Source organism: Galleria mellonella, unplaced genomic scaffold (genome assembly GCF_026898425.1).
Source record: "Galleria mellonella isolate WM207_F2 unplaced genomic scaffold, CSIRO_AGI_GalMel_v1 utg65, whole genome shotgun sequence".
Classification (NCBI taxonomy): Eukaryota; Metazoa; Arthropoda; class Insecta; order Lepidoptera; family Pyralidae; genus Galleria; species Galleria mellonella.
The window spans coordinates 13,628,597-13,651,731 of record NW_026442138.1 but is presented as its reverse complement, the minus strand read 5'-3'; the positions used below and the strand labels follow the sequence as shown (position 1 = coordinate 13,651,731).

General features: G+C 34.9%; 2 protein-coding genes across 3 annotated transcripts in view; one reads left to right on the top strand and one right to left on the bottom strand.

Moving 5' to 3' along the window:
* LOC113510252 (hemicentin-2-like) overlaps positions 1-23,135 on the bottom strand; it is a 144,486-nt gene that overhangs the window by 8,988 nt on the left and 112,363 nt on the right. For both annotated transcript variants that reach the window (XM_052900504.1, XM_052900503.1), the window contains exons 4-12: positions 18,520-18,728; positions 13,747-13,860; positions 11,759-11,944; positions 10,875-11,023; positions 10,243-10,387; positions 1,628-1,764; positions 1,049-1,208; positions 697-854; positions 134-290 (exon numbers count right to left, since the gene is read on the bottom strand). In XM_052900504.1, coding sequence (XP_052756464.1) covers positions 134-290; positions 697-854; positions 1,049-1,208; positions 1,628-1,764; positions 10,243-10,387; positions 10,875-11,023; positions 11,759-11,944; positions 13,747-13,860; positions 18,520-18,728 — 1,415 coding nt within the window. The remainder of the gene's footprint in view (positions 1-133; positions 291-696; positions 855-1,048; positions 1,209-1,627; positions 1,765-10,242; positions 10,388-10,874; positions 11,024-11,758; positions 11,945-13,746; positions 13,861-18,519; positions 18,729-23,135) is intronic.
* On the top strand, positions 3,759-5,969 carry LOC113510257 (cytochrome P450 6B5-like). The gene is given in 3 exon segments (XM_026893707.3): positions 3,759-4,101; positions 4,103-5,165; positions 5,740-5,969. Coding segments are annotated over 3 exon segments (1,524 nt in total). The 5' UTR covers positions 3,759-3,810; the 3' UTR covers positions 5,910-5,969.

Genomic DNA, 23,135 nt, shown 5'->3' with positions numbered 1-23,135 from the left:
TTACCATCAGACAATTTATCATCGTGGTGTATCAGTGAAACATCAGGCAGTTATTTAAAAAAAGTTCCTATTCAGTTTTTACCGCTTCGTTATGGGGTATTTTATTATATATTAAAAAAAAAACTGTGCATACCTGCAGGTACTATTCTGAAAAGACATGGCTCCCTTTGATTTCCTACGTCATTGCTCGCCCAGCAAGCAAGCCAGCCGAGGTCTTCTTCGTTATCTTCTGGTAAACCATGGATTACTGTACTGCTCCCACCCATGACTGTTACGTTAGATGCAGGTATCTAGTAAATATTAAAATAAAATTTAAATTTAAAAACGGAACAAAATTCGAAAAATGTTGCCTGACAGTAAATAAAAATAAAAAACTATAATAAGCATTACTGCACAAAGTTCTTTATAGGGCAGAGATAACTAAGTCTAAAGCGTCTACGCCAGTTTTGAAGACTCTTGGTTCTTTTTCATTGTATTCCACTTACTTTGCACATACTTGGTTGTTGCAGTTTTTCATTATTATATTGATACTTTATTTTAGACCAACATATATATTGTTTGACATGTATATATGTATTACTTTACAAATTATTCGCACTACACTTAGACTTTTTACTTGCATTCTCTTTTTTATACACCCAAAGTTCACTCTATACAATAAATGTAACATAGAAACACCTATCGATATGAACTTACCGGTAAAACATCTTTAGTGCCATTGTAAGTCCAGTAAAACCGCAAAGGTCCGGCATCCCATGAGGAAGGGGCAGTAACTGAGCACCGAGCCCTTACCTCCCCCCCAGGAGTGGCTGCCAGTTGTTGGATGACGCTCCCAGCAGCACATTCTGGACGAGCTGAAATAAGTATCAGTTATAACCCTCTGCTATCACTCATTTTACTACTAAAATTTACTCATGTATCTTGAAATGCCGTATCGTAATTTCATTATACACTGACTTGTTTAGCGGTAGAAACATAAGTGAAACAAAGATGACATTTGTATAACAATCGAGTCTGACAACAAAGAATACTCAGAAAGTATACTTACAAAGTACATTCAATGTCAGAGGTTCACTTAATGCGCTTCCCTCAGTATTTCTCGCTCTACATCTGTATAATGCAGAGTGGTGTCTCCTCAGGCCTCGTAGAAGCAGCTTGTTCCTCTCAACGGAAACCCCATTGATGGGATCGTCTCGAATTACATGCACCTAAACAAAATTGATGATCTAGGTAATAATGGATTGAAAATAAAATGTATCATCACTTCTTCTAATTCCTAAAATTTTGTACTCGTAAGAGGCAATTAAAAAAAACATAATACATCGTATCAACACAAGAGAGAAGAATATCAAAGTGAAAGCTAATATTCGCGATTTAAATATATGAATTGTATTCTACATTGCAATATATAAATAAATAAAGATTATTTTAACAGACTTATATTAAAATGAGCAAAATAAACAATTACGAACGATAAAGCACATTTTGAGTTATAAATAAATAAATAAATTTTTAATTATTCTAATAATTACTCCCCAAGTGGGAGGCTTATGTTCAGCAATGGACAGTTAAAGGCTGATATAATAATGATTATAATAAATAATGAGAATAATACAGATATTGTCACCTCTGCTCCTTTGTAGAAAGTAAAATTAGTAGCAGGTGGGGAAGCATCCGCTGAACACGACAGTTCAGCGTTTTCATCCTCTCTAAGCATACGTGGTTCTTTCGGGTCCACAAGAGATATTTGAGCTACGGGGGGATCTGAAACAAAATGAAAATTCTAAAACTGTTTCTTCTTATTAGCCACAATACAGAATTCTACCCCCTATTTCTACTGCAAAGTAGCTATAACTATTTAGTTTAAAAGGTATGACAGTGAAGTTACAGGCTACGGAGATACAATACCTTTGTACTCCAGAATGCCAACGTTTGATTGGTACAATGGGCGTTGCAGAATATTCTGTGACATCCGTAATGCAGTTCATGTTTATAGGTGACAGTTACTACTTTCCATCATGTGGCCTCTAACTTACTTAATATAACAAATTATGTAAGAAACAGTATTTCTCTTATAAAAAATTAAATTTTATTCCAAAATGTATATACAATATGTCTCACTTGTTGTATTTTGTCCGCACAATGGTTTCTCACGCATGTTTTGTCAAAGTGGCGCTGGCGCATTGTATTCCTGCTCTGTTACTAGACAGCGAGGTAATAATAGAGTATAAAAGATACGATGTTGGTTTCTATTTGACAAAAACTCTAATAATCCATTTATACAAACAAGATAGCATAGTACATGGTAATATATTAGTTCTTAGAAATCGCAAATTATGAAATTATGATTTAGCGTATGGTACGAGATCAATATTTTGAACTAATATCTTTATATAGCTGTGTTTCGGTTTGAAGGGTGGGATATGGCGTGAATTTTCAGGGTACAGAGAAATAACATCCGAGTCCTCAGGTATGGCAACGCATGGGGGGTATCATAGGCGAAACGGTAAACTCTTTTATGTCCATGGTACTGTTCATGTCTATATGCGACGGTTACCACTTTTCATCAGGTGAGCCGTCAGCTTGTTTTCCATTGTAAGTTGTATAAAAAAAATATAACACAAACTTATCGTCCACCCCAAAGACAATAATTAATGATTATTGTGCATAGGCTATAAAATTAACCATAAAAGTATCAGTAGCATCATAAAATATACTGTAAAATGTGACATCAAATATCATGACAATGTAATTCACATTTCAATGCCACAAAAATACCACACAAACTAAAACATAAGCATACAAGCGTAACTACTCGATGGCAGAAAATTAGATATAATTTTCACTAATTCTATAAAACCACAGCAAATAATTCTTTCTTCGAGTATAAATTATGAATGTCTTTATTCCAGACAAATGAAATTTATGTATGCTTCATCTCAGCTACTCGCAAATGACTTGCATCGACGAGCATGCAAAATTTTTGCCACCTCATCATGTATACTGCGATTTTGTAGATGGATAATATTCAGTTATCAAATGTAATGACTCGTAACAAAATTAATACACGTCTATTAACTGCTAGCATTGATCTAACTGTTATGTCATTAAGTCTATTTTTCTATACATACTCGGTTGCAAACACATCCATGCACGAAATTATATATTTTTTCATACAAATAAATTACATAGTTTCTTGAGCTGATTGAGTTATAAGAAGTCAGCCAAGGATCATCTGAGTGATCTAACCTGAATATCTACTAATTAAGAAGACTTCATTTACATAAAATGAAAAATTGCCTGTTAATATTTCTCTTATTGACACCATATATCTACATAATATAATTATAAAAATTGAAATAAAATTCAAATAAAAAACACCTTTACAATTTTTACATTTATAACTATCAGTAGAAGTAGTAGTATCAGATTAATGCAAGCGAGTTTTAACTTGGCTTATTAATTAAACTTCTTATTTATATTGTAAATGAGAACACTTGTAATGTTTGTGTTCCTCATACACTTGAAATTGTCTCTGACACTTGAAATTCTATTCTATTAATATTATAATATCTTTCAATTTGTTTACATAATCATATTTAATTGACATATTTAATATTTAAAGTAATATAATTTTTATTTGAAGTCTGCAATGCAATACATATTCTGTAAAATGCTTGGTCGTCTATGACTTGTACCACACCTCCTTACTAGCACTTTATTGTTCACCTTACTATATATAAACATGAAATAATTTGTTGCTCTCAATAGGAAATTTTTTTCCTTACTATAAACAGTTTAACTCAAAAAATGAGTTTAATTTATATTCCATTGGTGTTTACAGCACTATTTTACATTCTGTACCGTTACTTCACAAGGACCTTTAATTATTGGAAAGATAGGGGTATAACAGGCCCAGACCCTATACCATTCTTTGGTAATATCAAAGATTCAACATTTCGACGCGAATTTATTGGTGAAACGTTTGTAAAGATTTATAAACAATATCCTAATGAAAAAGTTGTTGGAGTTTATAGGATGACCACGCCTTGTCTTCTTATTAGAGACCTGGACATTATAAAGCATATAATGATCAAAGATTTTTAATAAATTTACCGACCGCGGTATCGAATTCAGTAAGGAAGGTTTGGGAGCGAACCTCTTCCACGCCGATGGAGACACATGGAAAGTTCTAAGAGCTCGCTTTACACCACTTTTCACTTCTGAAAAACTGAAAAATATGGTGTACTTAATGACTCAACGTGGTGAAAAGTTTCTTCAACATGTCGAGAAAATAACGCTTGATCAGCCAGAACAGAAAGTTCACACACTTGTACAGAAATACACAATGTCGACAATATCAGCTTGTGCCTTTGGAATTGACATAAAAAATTTTGAAGACGGTGACAAAATAATGGAATCGCTTTATAAAATTGATTCCGACATTTTTTCAGCCAGTTTTGCATTTGAACTGGATATGATGTACCCTGGTTTATTAAAAAAACTAAACGCATCGCTTTTCCCAAAGCATGTCACGAATTTCTTTCATTCCCTTGTTGCGGGAGTAATCCAAGAGAGAAGTGGTAAGCCATCGAACAGAAAGGACTTTATGGATTTAATTCTGGAATTGAGACAGCAAAAAAATATTTATTCATATAAAAAAACAGATACAGATAAACAAACATATTTAGAACTGACAGATAGTATAATTGCTGCTCAAGCATTTGTGTTTTTTGCAGCCGGATATGAAACAAGTGCAACAACTATGTCATTTATGCTCTATTTACTAGCAAAAAATCAACATGTTCAAGACAAACTACTAGCAGAAATCGACGAAGTACTCAAAAAGCACAATGGAGAAATAACCTATGATACTATAAAAGATATGACCTACATAGAAAAAGTATTTGATGAAACACTGCGCATGTTTCCATTAGTAGAACCACTGCAAAGAACTGCACAGGAGGATTACAAAATTCCGGATACTGATATTACAATAAAAAAGAATCAAATGGTATTAATAACACCACGTGGAATTCAATACGATCCTAAGTATTACCCCAATCCTGAAGTATTTGACCCTGAAAGGTTTAATCCTGAGACAGCAGGTGAGAGACATCCCTGTGCTTACATGCCTTTTGGAGTTGGTCCCAGAAATTGTATTGGTAAGTAGATTTTTGCATTAATTCATAATGAAAATACAAAGATAAAATAAATAAATGTATATACAACTATATTCCTTAAGCCAAAAGTATATACCGACTATTGCGGTAGTTTATTAAAAATGATAGTATTATTATTAACAATAATATATGTACTAATAATGTTCCATGAAATTTCTACAATTATTTACTTTTCGAGCTAGCGTAATAAAGTCCAACGTAGAACATGTAGATTTCATCATCAATCATTATAATTCATATTATCTTGGTATGGAATTGTCATTAACTAGGTGGAACAGGGGGGAAAGGGATTGTTAGTAATGGAGACTGAGAATCCTATTGCTAGCAATATACCCAACCAGATCGACCTCCTTGCGGTTCTTCCTGGAAACTATCATGCTTAATTCCTGATGAATTCATCATGATGGGCTAACTGGCCTGTTTTCATTCTCATCTATCACCCTTCACTGGTGCTCCGCCAGCGTATCCCGTTAGCGCAGGCGGGGTTACCATACCATTTTCACCCATCAAAAAAAAACTAGGTGGAACATATTGTATACTAATTGTTTTGTTTCAGGTATGCGTTTTGCTAAAATACAATCCCGTATCTGCATGGTAATGTTATTATCCAAGTTTCGAGTTGAATCCTCAAAGAATACAATGAAAGAAGTAAGATTTCATCCAAAAAGACTAGTAATGACTCCTGCCGATGGTATTATGTTAAATCTAGTACGTAGAACCACATGATTCACCATACAATATCCAAAGTTAATGTAAATAAATAAATAAAATATTTTTTATCAGACAGTTGAATCTATTAGTACTAATTAGTGTTTCTTTCTCCTAGTAGTAGTGGGTGTCGTATGAGGCGACTAGGGAAGGACGAGGGATGGGCGTCGATCTTAAAACATCTTCAAAGCGTAACTGCGGTTGCCAATTCATCTTACAAGCGTGGCAACTACTAAAAAAATCCACCAAGGGGCTTATATTTATAATTTGGAAATATATTTCATGTACAGAATTGACCTCTCTACAGATTTGTTATAAGTATAGATTTATTTTATTAATGTATTAATTTGTAATCTGTTGCCTTGCTGTAAATAAATATATAAATAGATATGTGTACAGTGAAACGTAGTTCATTTTACTTGGTAGTAAAACTTTTTATCACTTAATGACACACCTGTTTCAGCTATGCAGCAGTAATGTTTGCGTTGTTGCATTTCAGTTTGGGGTATAAGAATATGGCAAGTAATAAAAATATCTTCACGACTTTATTGACATTACAGTGTTTGTAGCTCCCTAATGGGACATTATTCGACTGATACAGTTCTGATGAACTACTCTGTATTAAATATTTCTTATAGCATATGAGCAATAGGTATATATGGTTGTATGGCCCGAGGATAGAATAGGCCACCCCTTCCGTCGATCACCAATCCGTCTGCCAAGCGTGACAACTACTGCCAAAACTCCTAAATAGACAGAGCCTATGTTCAGCAGTGGACGGTAAACGACTGATATGTTGAGGCATTACACCTTTTTATAACAATACAAGCAGGATATTAGGAGAATCACATTGCATTATAAAGCCCATTGAGCTAATACCTACATACGACGGTTAATAGGACTACGTAATATACAGCAATATATATATATATATATATATGTATATATATATATATATGTATATGTATGTATATATATATATATATATATATATATATATATATATATATATATATATATATATTAGTTACAATATTTAATAATCTCCGGGAGTTCGATCACATTTCTTTATATCGGTCTCGGCTCAAGTGGCTTTCCATTCGTCAACGCAGAAACGTTAGAACTCTTTGTACCCTCTACACTCTTCTTCGAAACTCCCAGTCTCCTAACTACTTAAGGAGTAAATTCCAGTATCTTTTTGAAACTAACGAACGTAACCTTCGTTCCAATAATACTCTCCAATTATCTTTCCCCTCTCACCGTACTGGTTACGCTTCAAAATCTTTTCTCCTACATTCTTCACGACTCTGGAACGCGCTTCCTGATGCCATTAAGAGACTACCGACTAAACCGTCTTTCAAAAAAAGCGTTCACGCTCACTTTTTATCTTTATCCGAGCAGTAAGTGCTTTATATTATTCTCAATTTCGTTTATAATATAGTATATATCATATATGTGTAAGTATATTTGTTATTCATATATATTTATTCGTTTATATATGTAATTTTAGTATGTATGTATAATGTATATCAATAATTAGTAGTACCGCATTCGAGTATTCTGACACTTCCCTATGGTTGACTGGGAGAGAATGTTTTTAGCATTAAGTCCGCCATGTACACATATTTGTTATTATATTATATTATATTATATTATATTATATATATATATATATATATATACATATATATATATATATATCGATCCAATAACGAATATGTTAAAAGTCTGTTATCCAAAAAATAATATTAGATAACAAACTTTTAACATATTCGAAAATAGATATCGGATCGGTATTCATATTACCTACTAATGGTTACCACTCCCGAGTGATACATGATGGAAACCATAACCACCAAAGTGTATTATATCAAGCTGATAGGTCTCGTCTATAGGTAACAGCCGCCATACCATCAGATGGAGGGAAAGTGATTGTCTGTAATATAGACTAATGGCCCCATTGCTAGCAAGCTCTGTCAGGTCGACTTCCACGCGGTTCCCTCTTAAAACCATTGTGATTAATACTTTTTGAATTCATTACGATGGGCTAACTGACCTGCTTTCATGCTCATCTATTTTCCCTCACTAGTGCCCCGCCAGGGTATACCTTTAGCGCAGGCGTAGTTACCACGCCATTATCACCCATAAAAGAAAATACCATCAGATGGGCGAAAAGCTTGTAACACTCAAAGTTGCATAAAAACAACTTCATAGAACCATCTCGTGCCATTTGTTCCACGAACATAATATGTTGAGTTCAAAAAGTTAAATAAGTTAACTGAAACCATTACACAAGTCTGGCAATAAGCTCCCGCTTGACAGTCAACGATAATATTTTAACTTGACGAGATAAAGTTGAAGACAAAGTTGTGTATACCCATTCCGTTTACGGTGTCTTGTAAACGTCCGTGAACTCATAGGGGGCACATAAATAATTTCTACCTAAGTTATTGCCGTTTCCTCTTGCATGTAAAACAGACGTTCCTTTTAGTGATACTGGTTAAATTAAATTGAACAATGTTGTTGTTTCAAATGGTTCACAACTGTACATTAATAGGGGGAAAGGGATTGTTAGTAATGAAGACTGAGAATCCCATTGCTAGCAATATACCCAACCAGGTGGACCTCCTCACGGTTCCTCTTGGAAACTATCATGGTTGATTCCTGACGAATTCATCATGATGGGCTAACTGGCCTGTTTTCATTTTCATCGATCACCCTTCACTGGTGCTCCGCCAGCGTATCCCGTTAGCGCAGGCGGGGTTACCATACCATTTTCACCCATCAAAAAAACAAAACTGTATATTAATCATCACGCCTAAACAGAACAGATTAGACAGCATCGAGTAACAAATAAAGGATTGTGCTCAGAAGAATTGTTTAAAATGATGCCCACGGCTACTTTCTTCCATAAGTACATACGGCTCGACGTCGACAGGGAGTTCGCCCTCATATCCTACAGCCTAAATGGTTGCGTACAACGCGGTTTCAGAGATTTCTCCCACGAACACTCAGGTTATGGAATAAAATATTACTTACATATACAAATAATATAAAACATACATATCTCTATTTCAGTAATAATTTATTAAAGAAGGTAAAATTTTACATTTTTTAATGTTTAGTTATATTTGTTACATTTTAACTACTAAACTACTAAAATTACTAAGTGATACGACTTCGCCAAAATTTAAAGCTAATGAAGGCCCGTGTATCACATGGGAGCATTTAATTAAATTAGATCATTTAGTGTTAAGTTTCTATGAGGATAACAAATTAATTTTATTATGGTTTCACTATATTATAATGTACATATCTAACAGTAGGTAAACTAACTTAGTAACTTTACATATGTTATTTTAGGAAGCTATACGATATACCAAAGGTATAATGTTAGTAGATGTAGCAACTTTTTTTTTATACAACTTAGAATGGCAAACAAGCTGACGGTCCACCTGATGGAGAATGGTAACCGTCGCCTATAGACATGAGCAGTACCATGGATATAACAGATACTGTTTCTTGAATTGAGAGATATATTATAATAAATAGAAAAGGAAAATATGTCTTACTAGGGTTATAGTGAATTCGGAGTACCATAAAAGGGCTTATATATATTTCATCATTATCACATCAGCCGGATCCACTACTAAATTTTAAAATTTAACACATACACACGTCGTGTGAGGGCGCAATGTAATAACGGTGAACAGGGCCCGCGAGCCGCGATAATACTTATGAGGCTAAGTTGGCTCGAGACTCGGCGCGGCGACGGGCAAACATCGCCGGAACTCCGCCGCTCCCCTATCTGCTCGTACTGTGGTGTTCATTTGATATACTGTCGCTTTTTAACATTTCCTGTTGTGTTTTTGTTGTGCTCTTAATAATTTTATCTTCGTTTGTATCCCGTTTTGGATTGTCGCAATGAAATTACAATTTATAATTTACATATATGGATAAACCATTTGTTATAAACATAATTTACGAGTATTTAAATATCTTACCAGAGGGAGACTTTGTACAAAAGTCGATTGCTTGAGTACCTCTGTCCCATTCGTGTTTCTACCGTGAAGCAGTTGTGTTTGCATGTCTGTGTTTCGGTTTGAAGGGTGGGATATGGCGTGAATTTACTGGGTACAGAGGAATAACACCTGAGTCCTCAGGAATGGCAACGCATGGGGGGTATCATGGGCGAAACAGTATGTGTGTGTACTCTGTTATGTCCATGGTACTGCTCATGTTTATAGGCGACGGTTACCACTTTCTATCAGGTGGGCCGTCAGCTTGTTTGCCATTCTAAGTCGAATAAAAAAAAAACATAATATTACCAGTATATTAAAGTAATACTTACACATAACATCGAAAGTAATTGAATCCTCGAGGGTATAAGCTGGAAACCAAGGGTTGGAGACTCTGCAGACCAACTGACGCCCGCTGTCTTCCCTTCTCACATGCCAGGTTAGAGTACTCTTCGTTACTTCACCATCTACGTCCACCTTGTAAAAATAATAGTGAATGAATGATTAAAAGCTTTTTATTGTTCCTTTCAAAGTATCATTATCATCATATCAGCCTTCAACTGTTCCATGGACATAACAGAGTATACTGTTTCGCCAATGATACCCCCCATGCGTTGCCATTCCTGGGGACTCAGGTGTTATTCCTCTGTACCCAGTAAATTCACGCCATAGCCCACCCTTCAAACCGAAACACAGCCATGCAAACACAATTGCTTCACGGTTGAAACACGAATGGGACAGAGGTACCCAAGCAATCGACTTTTATACAAAGTCTCCCTCTGGTTACGTTATTACGTTACATCGTCAATTATATTTTCCGTTATTCCTGTCTACAGTCGATTGGTAGATAACACCATATGGTGTTAAGTCCACCATTTACACTATATAGGTGTATTAAAGTTTAGTAAATAAATAAATACCTCATATGTGTGACATATTATAAAATTATTATTTTAACATTTACCTCTGTTAAAGTAGAATCGACTCTTTGTGAGTTGATGAACCAGTCTATGTTCGGAGCCGGTTTTGAACCTTGTGTCGTACACGTGAAGGATCTATCTTGACCAGCACGTGTCGCTCCTTTCCCGCTTACACGTATAAATTGTGGTTTTACTGTACAATGGAGAAGTAAAAATATTGAAATAATTGCTATAAATCTTTATACCAATTATAAATATGAAAATAAGTTTGTTCATCTTTTTTTTTCTTTTTTTTTATACAACTTAGAATGGCAAAACAAGCTGACGGCCCACCTGATGGAAAGTGGTAACCGTCGCCTATAGACATGGGCAGTACCATGGACATAACAGAGTATGCTGTTTCACCCATGATACCCCGTATGCGTTGCCATTCCTGAGGACTCAGTTGTTATTCCTCTGTACCCAGTACTTTGTCGTCCGTTTGTTTGTTACATTTTTAGTACCAAGACGGCTAAAGCAATCATCATGAAGTTTGATATACACTATATGAGGTGCAGAGAGATATAAGTCATTATTTATAAGTAATCAATCAAGATATACAAGTCACGTAGACGAAGTCGTGAGTCAAAATTAGTATTACAATAACACATTATTTTTTTACCACAAAAGTGAAAAAAGCGTTATGTCGTATCAAGAGGTAAAAAGTCGCTGGAAATCATAGTGAGTGGCAAGAGCTCCACCGACGAAGAGTTGCGTTCTTTATAGGAGATGATTTAATTATTTTCGATTTTTTTTACACCCGTGCCAATATCCGTTTGCTCCAGCTTCGCTCTCATACTATGGATACTCTTAAGTACAAGCCAAATCATACTTAGTTTTCAACTACATAGGTGGCGCTACGTAATTATAAACAGAAATATTTACTTACAGTATAATTTAAGCGTAACATTTCTAAATTGAGACTGCAGTAGCGGTGGCTTCACTCTACACTGCAGTTTAGTGTTAGCCATCTCTCTAGATAGCCGCTGAAGGTGGAGTTGGCAAACAGAACCCTCCTTTGTTATGGCTAGCTGCTCCTCACCACGGTACCATGACACGTCCGGTGGTGGTTTTCCTGTTTAAAATTATATACCTGTTTTAAATAATATACATTTAACTTTGGTTTGAAAGAGTTGGCGTAAAAATGTAATTTAATGGTGCTTACAGGGCACCATACCGATAGCGCAGGCGGGGTTATCATTCCATTGTCACCCATTAAGTACTTTTGTACTTAACGGGTGATTCTTAGGGGAATACTAAGGTTCATCATCACCATTGTAAAGGCCGCTAACTGTTCCTTTCTGAACATAGGCCTCCCACATAGACTGCCATAAAGAACGATCCCGAGCTCGTCGTCGCTCAATTAAGTGGTAGGTCCTACGCTGTGTTGCCCGTACGGGGTGATTACTCAAGGTCCTATCTGTCCCATCGGTTGTTGGTTCTTCAAGTTATGTGACCGGTCCATTGTCACTTCAGCTTGCCTATCCTTCTACTACTGAGGTTACTAATAACTAAGATTAGGGGGAAAGAGATTGTTAGTAATGGGGTCTAATAGCCCCATTACTAGCAATTTACCCTCTCAGGTCGACCTCCACGCGGTTCCTGGAAATCATGTTTAATTCCTGTCGAATTCATCTTGGTGAGCTAACTGACTTGCATTCATTCTCACCTACCATCTTCCACTGGTGCCTCGTCGGTATATATCGATAGATCGGGCGGGGTTACCATTCCATTTCTACCCATTAAAAAAAAATACTAAGATTATCTCGAAGATATTGCTGTCTATAGTTTCAAGTAATGTTCCCTTTATATTTTCTATATCTTTCTCTGAAATGAACAATTTTTTATTCAGTATTGTTACGTATTTGTAATCCAAATAAATTAGAAGTATAAAACTCAAATAAAAATTGAAATAATAGGAAAGAAGTGTACAACAAAAATATTATAATCAGAATATTTTAAGGGATCGTTTCTATCTATTCTAGGAAATAATACCTGGGGATAAAATGTACAAAACAATTTGTAAAGTGGCATTAATGGATTACCGCTTAAAGAATAACACAAACACTAAATATATATTTAAAATTATATATATGTATTTGTATGTATGTATCGCCGTATGGTCCCTGCATAGAATAGGCCACCCCTTTCTTCCCGTGGGTGTCGTAAGAGGCGACTAAGGAAGGCCGAGAGAAAAGCAACAGTCCTGTTTAAAACATCTCTAAGAGCCTAACTAGAGTTGCCAATCTGGCTGCCAAGCGTGTCAACTACTGGAAAAAACCCCTCTCTAATGAGAAGGCTTATGTTCAGTAAGAAACAGTTAACGACTGATATGACGATGATGATGATGATGATGAATAATTTCTCAGATTAATTATCTAGTACATAAAAAGAGGAATTAATTGAATATCTTTATCCAGTACCTATTTTAATGTCACTAAAGTTATTTTCCAATATTAAAATTTTGTAAATTAACAGATTGGCAAATATGACTTCGTTTATTTGCTCTGTAGACTAAATTAAAATTGTTTATAAAATGTCTAGCTCAAAGATAGACATCTAAAAATAGTGTTCAATTTATTTTAGACAAGATCGACGATAAGATTAAAAATCAACTAATATATTAATACTAATTCGCATACGTGTGTGTGATGTGTGTGTGTGTGTGTGTGTGTGTGTGTGTGTGTGTGTGTGTGTGTGCGTGCATGCGTGCGTACGTGCGTGCGTGCGTGCGTGCGTGCGTGCGTGTGTGTGTGTGTGTGATAGTGTAAGTGTGTGTGTGTTTGTAATTTTGCAGTATAAATATATAAAGGAAATTTCAACAAGAATTATTGGCTCTCTAATATATATGGTATTACGTAAGAAACTATTACAAACCTCCGACAGCTTGACAGGAGAGCAGTAAATCCTGTCCCTCTCTAAACGGTCCAGCCATCGACCCGAGGATTTCTCGCCCCTCGGAGTCATATATCCGAGCTGGTTCTGGTGGTACTGTTAAGAAATATATAAATGAACAAATTACCGAGAACTCAAATAATAAGTCTTACTGGCTTATTTGTTTTATACAACTTAGAATGGCAAACAAGCTGACGGCCCATCTGATGGAAAGTGGTAACCGTCGCCTATAGACATGAGCAATACCATTGGCATAAGAGAGTACACCGTTTCGCCCATGATACACTCATGCGCAGCCATTTCCGAAAACTAAGGTATATAAGGCCTCTGTATCCTGTAACATTCACTTTCATATCTTACTCTTCAAACCAAAACACAGCCATGCAAACAGACTGCTTCACGGTAGAAACAAGAATGGGACAGAAGTAACCAAGCAAATAACTTTTTTACAGTCTTACACTGGAATGATGATGGACTGTATGAAACATGATATGCATAAAAGTGAAGTGAATCCAGAAACCACAGTAGACAGAGATTTTTGGAAGATGAAGCCATACTGCGCCGATCCCAAATACATGATCAAAGACAAGGCGATCATAACGATGATTGTCAGTTAAAAGTTGAAATATACGGTCTCTACCAACCTCGTCATCTCAATTCATTCCAAAACAGTTATTATTGTTAAAAAAATAAAAGAAAAAAGAAAAAACATAAGAAAATACTCGAGTAAAGCCGATATAAACAATTACAGCGTTTATGTTATAATCATACTTGACATATAAAAAAATATTATTCAAGTAACTCGATACTGTTGTAATTTTAATGAGATACATTGATTTCTATCATCAAAGAACGACATACGGCGGTGTTTTTTTTATACAACTTAGAATGGCAAACAAGCTGACGGCCCACCTGATGGAAAGTGGTAACCGTCGCCAATAGACATGAGCAGTACCATGGACACAACAAAGTATACTGTTACGCCCATGATACCCCCCATGCGTTGCCATTCCTGAGGACTCAGGTGTTATTCCTCTGTACTTAGTAAATTCATGCCATATTCCACCCTTCAAACTGAAACACAGCTACGCAAATACAACTGCTTCACGGTAGAAACACGAATGGGACAGAGGTGCCCAAGCAATCGACTTTTGTACAAAGTCTCAAATGTTTATCAAATTACTTAAAAAAGGGGGTTTTCAATGAACTTGTATTTCTTTTATGTTTGTTACCTCATAACTCCGTCAGTTGTAATCAGATTTGGATTTTTTTTATCTGGTCTGATTGAGGCCAAGGACATTTTACTAAAATCGGTCTAGTAGTTTAGTTTTTAAATCAAAATAGCTTTTTTGTTACGATTGTTAATTATGTTATAATGATGATGAAAAAAGTCTTTAAAAATCAACCTCCATGCTGCAGCAGTAGGCACATTGCTTTTCGTAATGAGGTCCAGGATTCGATTCTCGATTGGGACGACTTAGGTTTAATTTTTTAAACAGTCTTAATTCTGTATGTTCTCGGTTGTACTACCGAATTGAAAACCTCTTTATTTTTTAAGTCGGTTGAAAATTTAAGTTGAAGAAGAATTGAGCTATCTGCTTTGGCATGAACTTTTTGAGAGATTACAAAGTATAAAAGACAATATCCGGGATTTACGTACAAGATATATTTAATTGCCGTGTGGTCCAGGCATAGAATGGGCTACCACATACCCCATGCCCATGTAATAGGCGACTAAGGAAACTTAATTGTCGAGAAATGGGTAACAACGTCCCTTTTAAAACATCACCAAAACCTAACTGCGGTTTCCAACCCGCCAGCCAAAGATGGCAACTACTGGCAAAATCTTCCTTCTATGGGGAAGGCCTATGTCCAGCGGTGGACAATTAACGACTGATATAATAATAGTAATAATATATTTATATATATATAAAAAGTGCGAACTACGAATAGTTATTTCTAAATGTATATAGATATATAATTTTATTATATATTTTTAAATTAAAATAAAAATGTATCTAATCTTTAATCTGGTTAGCCAGAAACCTCTTGTTTCTGAATATTGTTAGACGTTTAAAATCTCACTAACTGTGTTAAGAGATAATGATCGTTGAAGTGTCGGGGGATTGTTATGAAACTTAGTTTAAAACTTTCCGGATTAAACCGGTTTCGAAGCAAAAAGAGCAACGAGATTAAAAGTAAAATAAATACAAAGATTTTATGTTTATAACACTTCATTTTTTTTTTTCATAAATCTCAAAGTGTCCAACAAGCTGGCGACTTTCATTAAGAAAAGTGGTAACCGTCGTCTGTAAACATGAAATAATGGCATCATTGATATCACAAAATATACTGTGACACCCACGATGCACATTATGCATTTATATTATATTATATTTTTATATATATTTAGACTAGCTGACTCTACTAATTCGTTTGCGTTGTACAGCATTTTCGAAAACACTCTTTGTGTTAATATTAATCATTTCCTTTTAGAAGTTATATATCAATGTTATGGATAAAAAATACTACTATATTTAATTTATACATTTCTGCTTCTATTTTTAACACATATTTAACTCAATATGTCTACTTGAAAAAATTATCACATTCTTCCTTTTTTACGTAATATATAAATATAGAAAATATTCAAAATCTATAATTTTTTATCGCATATTATATAAAAATAAACTACACTTGCAAAAATATTTTACGTACAGTTTTGACTTTGTTATAATTTTATTACATGAAAAGGAAATCTCCAGATATTTGCGGCAAATTATGAATTGTCGGATTTTAAAAAGTATTCTTATTTTTAATGAAATAATGACCGGTTTAACTTTTGTGTAATTGGACCGAGAAAGCTCAACTAATTTCGGGATCAATTCGTAATCCTTAATCATAAGTTACCTTAGAGTTTAAAATAAATAAGTAGCCTATCTTACTGGGAATCAGACAACTAATATCTGGGTATACCACCCGAAATACTCAGATTTGAGTCAATTTAATAAAAATTCGTTTACAGAATTGAGCAGACTGGGAATTGAACCTAGGACCTCATTACTCAAAGTGACTACCGTTGCGTCACGATTGTATTTTTCATTCATGCATATCAGCCGTCCTTTGTCCACTGCTGAATATAAGCCTCCTCCTTGGGGGGTTTTGTCAGTAGTTGCCATTCTTGGCAGGTGGGTCGGCAACATGCAGTTATACTTGGATGATATTTTAAGAGGGACGCTGCTACCCAACACACGTCACTTCTTACGACACCCACAGGAAAGGAAGGGGTAGCTCATTCTATGCCGGGACCACATTTCTTACATATAAATTCAAAGAATTGCAAAATTTAACAATCGGATTTATATTTGTGTCGCATTATTTATAAAAATATAAAAAAAAATTATAAGTATAAATTATACCTAATAATATCATGATATTAAAACTCCACTTACACTGTCAGGTGAAGAAAACTTTCTTTAAGAAAAATGTTTTGATAAACAGAAAAAAAAAGCTGAAAAACATGTGTTAGCGAGATGAAGTTTAATCACACATGCCAAAAGTTTGTTAGTTTGCGTGGAATTTAAAAAGTTCGTATACCAAGTTATAATGATATTAGAAAATTTCTTTAGTGGAACGCAAAATGTTAGAACGATAGTGACAACTGTCAAAACTTACGATTAATTCGGTTTACGAGTTTAAATTTGAAATATTACTGTATTTCGCGGGCGGAGCTGCGGGATACAGTTGGTAAAAACTATGTCTAGCATATTCAGCTTCCAAAAATAACCATTTCAAAATTCGTACAATTGTAATTAATAAAGTGGCAGTTAATTATAATTTAATTAATTAATTATATTTAAATAGTACATAAATTCCACTAAGTTATATAAATTATTACTAGATAATAGAAAATAATAAACTGGTTGTTAATTATATTAAATTTAATAATTGTAGATAGATAGATACTCTTTATTGTTTCCTCCAACAGATTACAATAATAAACTTATTATAAATATAAACAATTACAAAAAATAATCACAATGAGAATACAATGGGCGACCTTATCGCTAAGAGCAATCTTTTCCAGGCAACCTTTGGATGGGGAGGAGTAATTATAAAGAGTTTGATCGGAGGCACGATCAAGATCCTATTATTTCTAAATATGGAGGTGTAATACATGTAATAATGTAAATATATACTACTCACTATTATATATATAAAATTAAATAGTACATAATAATTCCACTAAGTTATATAAATTGACTACTATACAATTAATAGAAAATATCCTAGTTCATGCAACATCTCAAAGTAACAAACATTTTGAGACACTGTCTATGGTCAAAGTTCGGTTCTTAAATTGACCGAGGATTCAACGTAGTAATCACTTCGCAAAATTATATATTTATTTATCTATTTAATTCTTTATTACATCAGAAACATAAAAATTAACAATGACATATAAACAATTCAAGTGAAATACAGTAGCATAAAATACAGATTAAAATATACATATAAAGGTACAAAAGACGATCTTATCGCTAGTACAATCGCTTACAGACAACCTTTGGTCAAAAGAGAACATACAGAAGCGGGTAGGTGGCATAAGAGTGATTTAATAATTTTTACGTGCATTAAATACAAAAACCGGCAAAAAAAAAAAAAAATATATATATATTTTTTTTGCCGGTTTATATATATATATATATAGCACACACAAGGAAATATCTTCCATCTTATCATTTATAAACTCACCTATCACAGTTAAATTAACCCGGTAATTCCGGGTGGGTGAGTCAACATAGTCGATCCTGCACCTGTACAGGCCATCGTCTTGCCTCGCCACTTTATCAATGGCCAGGTGAGCTGACGATGGATCAGACTCGTTGAGCACAAAGTGAGTGCGAGCTCCGAACTCGCCCGCAACCGCCCAGTGGACTGGAGGACCGTTTCTGAAGTCCACTCTGCGAAAAAAAACATATTTTGTAAAAATAAAGTTGGATTCCAGCATTATTAAAAATCAAAATGCTGGGCCTCAAACAACATGACATTTTTTAAAAAACATATAAAAGGAAAATAGAAGGCAAAAGAGGAAGGGTAAAATTGAGAAATAACTACATGAGACAGATAAAGGAAACACTAGGTCTCATCGTACAGGGAGGTCAAAGATATGGCCTGGAATAGAATTGGCTGGAAGAAAATGTATGAATTAGTTGCCCAAACAAGACTCTTAAATAAGGTAAAAGGTATTATTACTATTTGACTAAACTATGATATGGAGATCTGGACCTAATACTGTGGACTTCATAGAATAGACAGCAAAGCTTACGATATTGGCGAGGTACCAGTGCAGGATGATAGGTATGGATGAGGTCAGATCAGTTCGTCACGTAAGTTTTCTAAAAGATCGCAGACCCTACTTAACAATAAGTATAATTGTAACATTGGGGGTAAAACAGCATCTGCTCAAAAGTCAAATCCAAATGGTGTCTGACAATTAATTTTAATTAATGCATTTTTATTTTCAGAGAAAATATCCAGGGCTATTAATAGCATAAAAGTGGCATCAGCTGTAGCCACTAATAGCGCAAACAAAAAAGCCTTATTTGGACTTATGGCTCTTATCAAATGCCAACCATCTGTGAATTAGGTAGTGTCCATAAGGAAAAGCATTAGTTGACATACCACATCCATTTTCTGCAATGAACGCACTTATAAAAATACACTATATACAATAAATAAACGAGCAATATCTTCGATAAAATAGATATATATTATTTCTACTCGTATATGGACACTAAGAACCCCATTCCTTCACACTGATTTGAAAGAAGATTGATTCTTCCCAAAGAATCAACAAGTGGATAAAACTAAAAAATATAACATATGGAATAAAAGAATATATAGAGATATACATGTATAAGTATAACAAAGTAGTTATATTACTGAAAGCAATGCCAAAAAATGTAACACGATGTTTAATTCTGAATTTCATAACTAGCTACCCACAATGTGCGTAATTATTTCAAAAAAATTAAAACAATTTTGTTCATAAAAACCTAGTTCTGACAATTACAAACACTGGTTATTTGATTAGAATTATTTTGTTTAATTCCGCTACCATTATGGTAATTCATGGTAGCGGAATTAAACAAAATAAACAAAACAATCAAAATGAACTATTCTGTGACATGAACTTCCGCAAAATAACATCTGATTCTTTAGAAGAATTACAAACATAACAAATAAAGAATTAATCAAATAGGTTCAGCCATTCTGTAATTATATATATACAAGTGACACTGTTATTGGTCATCTTGTAAATGAAAGAAAAAGTCACTGGTTTGAATTGGTATATTAAATGAGTTGCCTAATAGCTCAAATTTAATTGAAACTTAAATTTGTATTAGAATAAAAACTAATTTTGAACGCCAGAAGAGTTTTTGTCGCGTGTGGAACTCTGCCAAACGTTATGGCAATCCTCAGGTATGTTTAATGTGTTACTTCTGGATCGGATCAAGGGCGTTTCTTTAGGCCAGTGTTTTTCAATCTTTTTCATGACGCGACCCCCTTATTATGTAAAAATATCTTGCAACCCCTTGCCCTCCACGGTTTCGAATGTGTATGAATTTTATTATAGTACAATTATGAAATCCGTACAGTTGTATATAATGTGTTATATTCACAGTTGGGTATCGATAGAATAAAATAAATAATACATAATAAAGTATCTAAAACAGACATGTAATCGATGTCTGTTATAGATACTTCATTATGTATTATTGATTAATTGATGTTTTTACGGAACTGTTCATTTTTCACCTTGGTTGGTTTGGACTCCCAAGGGGTCGTGACCCACACTTTAAAAAACACTGCTTTAGGCTATAATAATGTAGATACATCGTTATTAACTGTAATATTATATGTTCTATGTAGCGGGTAATAGGTTAAACACCTGAACTAGAGGTTATCTTGCGAAAGTACATATCACTGTTTATTTGATTAGAATTATTTAGTTTTGCTGTTTTGCGTGGACAAAATGGCAGTCGGAGATTGATGGCTAATATGGAAGGTCGCCGTGTAGATCCCGGCATAGAATGGGCCACCCCTTTCTTTCGCGTAGGTGTCGTAAGCAGCGACTAAGGAAAATTATGGTGGAGGAATGGGCAGCAGCATCCCTCTTAAAAGATCTGTAAAAACCTAACTGTGGTTGCCAATCCGCTTGCCAAGCGTGGCAAAACTCCCTTATGGGAAAGGCCTATGTTCAGCAATGGACTATTAACAGCTAATATAATAATAATAACAAAATTCAAGTAATTAATAATGTTACCTTTTTTCGCACTCGGAAAAAACACTTTCAGACGAAAGTAAATTCGAATCGCCTCTACTTGTATTTTTAGCCGCTACTTCTCAGCCACTCCTTAGAGGAAGGAAGCAATGCAGTGAAAGATTCCGCCCACCTTCCGTTTTGGAAGACGTCCAGAAAATGGGGGCAGTGAATCAAAAAGGAAATATTTGTGTTCAGATTTGCCGGCGGCCCTGTTTCATATAGAGAAATCAGATATGATACAGCCGGATCTTTTTCCAATATAGGAAATAATTTTACACCGCAAAGAAATGGCAATTTGAATGCAAATAGAAATATAACTATAAATGCTGAGTTTTTTTTTTATACAACTTAGAATGGTAAACAAGCTGACGGTCCACCTGATGGAAAGTGGTAACCATCTCCTATAGACATGAGCAGTACCATGGACATAACAGAGTATATTGTTTCGCCTATGATACCCCCCATGTGTTGCCATTCCTGAGGACTCAGGTGTTATTCCTCTGTACCCTGTAAATTCACGCCATATTCTACACTTCAAACAAAAACTGGTCATTATATTGGACATATTTAAATACTAGCGACCCGCCCCGGCTTCGCACGGGTGCACATTGCATCACATCATATTAGAAACTTCTAAAATTATCATTGTTTCTCTGCTATATTATGCATGTATTATACATATAAACCGTTCTCTTCATTCACTATCTATTGAAAAAACTGCATCAAAATCCGTTGCGTAGTTTTAAAGATCTAAGCATACATAGGGACAGACAGATGGGGAACGACTTAGACTATGTAGTAACATGAAGTATTTTTTATTATGCAACGTAGAATGACAAATAAGCTGATAGCCCACCTCATGGAAAGTGGTAACCGTTGCCTACAGACATGAGCAGTACCATGGACATAACAGAGTACATACTGTTTCGCCCATGATACCTCCCATGCGTTTCTATTCCGGAGGACTCAGGTGTTATTCAAGTGTTATTGAAGTTTAATTATGCATCGACAAGTAGACAAATGTTGCGGGGAAAGGGATTGTTGGCAATGGAGTTTGACAGCCCCATTGCTAGCAATATGCCCTATTTGGTCGACCTCCACGTGGTTCCCGCTGGAAACCATCGTGAATAATTCTTGTTGAATTCGTCATGATGGGCTAACTGTCCTACTTCCTACTGTCCTACTGCCCATACCCCGCTGGGTATCATGGGCAAAACAGTCTGTTATGTCCATGGTACTGATCATGTCTATAGACGACGGTTACCACTTCCCATTAGATGGGCCGTCATCTTGTTTGCCATTCTAAGTTGCATAGTTAAAAACTTGAAATAATTACTCATGTAATGTTTTCTTTTTTATTTCCCCCTAGTTACATCCACTTATATATTAAGATACTGGTCTAGACATGGTAGCCCGGATGTCTAGACAGTTTCCATATAACTTTGATTCTCTTGGCACGACTCTAGGTTCTATTATTCAATATTATAATTTACTAGACATGTAATTATTGAATGTATTTAATATCTTCTTTTAATACATTTTAATATGATTTTTTAATACAACATAAAATGACCACCTGATGGAAAGTGGTAACCGTCGCCTATAGACATAAGCAGTACTATGGACATAACAGAGTATACTGTTTCACCCATGATACCCCTCATGCGGTGCCATTCCTGAGGACTCAGGTGTTATTACTCTGTACCCTGTAAATTCACTGTCATATCCCACCCTTCAAAGCGAAATACAGTCATACAAACACAACTGCTTCACGGTAGAAACACGAATGGGACAGAGGTGTCCAACAAATGACTTTTGTACAAAGTCTCCCTCTGGTAAAAATATTTCCAGCATTTTTACATTTCTGTTTTGCTAATGGTTGATGGAGACAGAATGCTATATAGCATTAAGTCCGTATTTTGTACCAAACTTTTTTATATTGCGGTCAGTACCATGTCCCTGTATCCTTTAATTTCACTATCATATTCTTCAAAACATAGCCATGCAAACAACTATTTCACGGCAGAGACACAAATCGGAC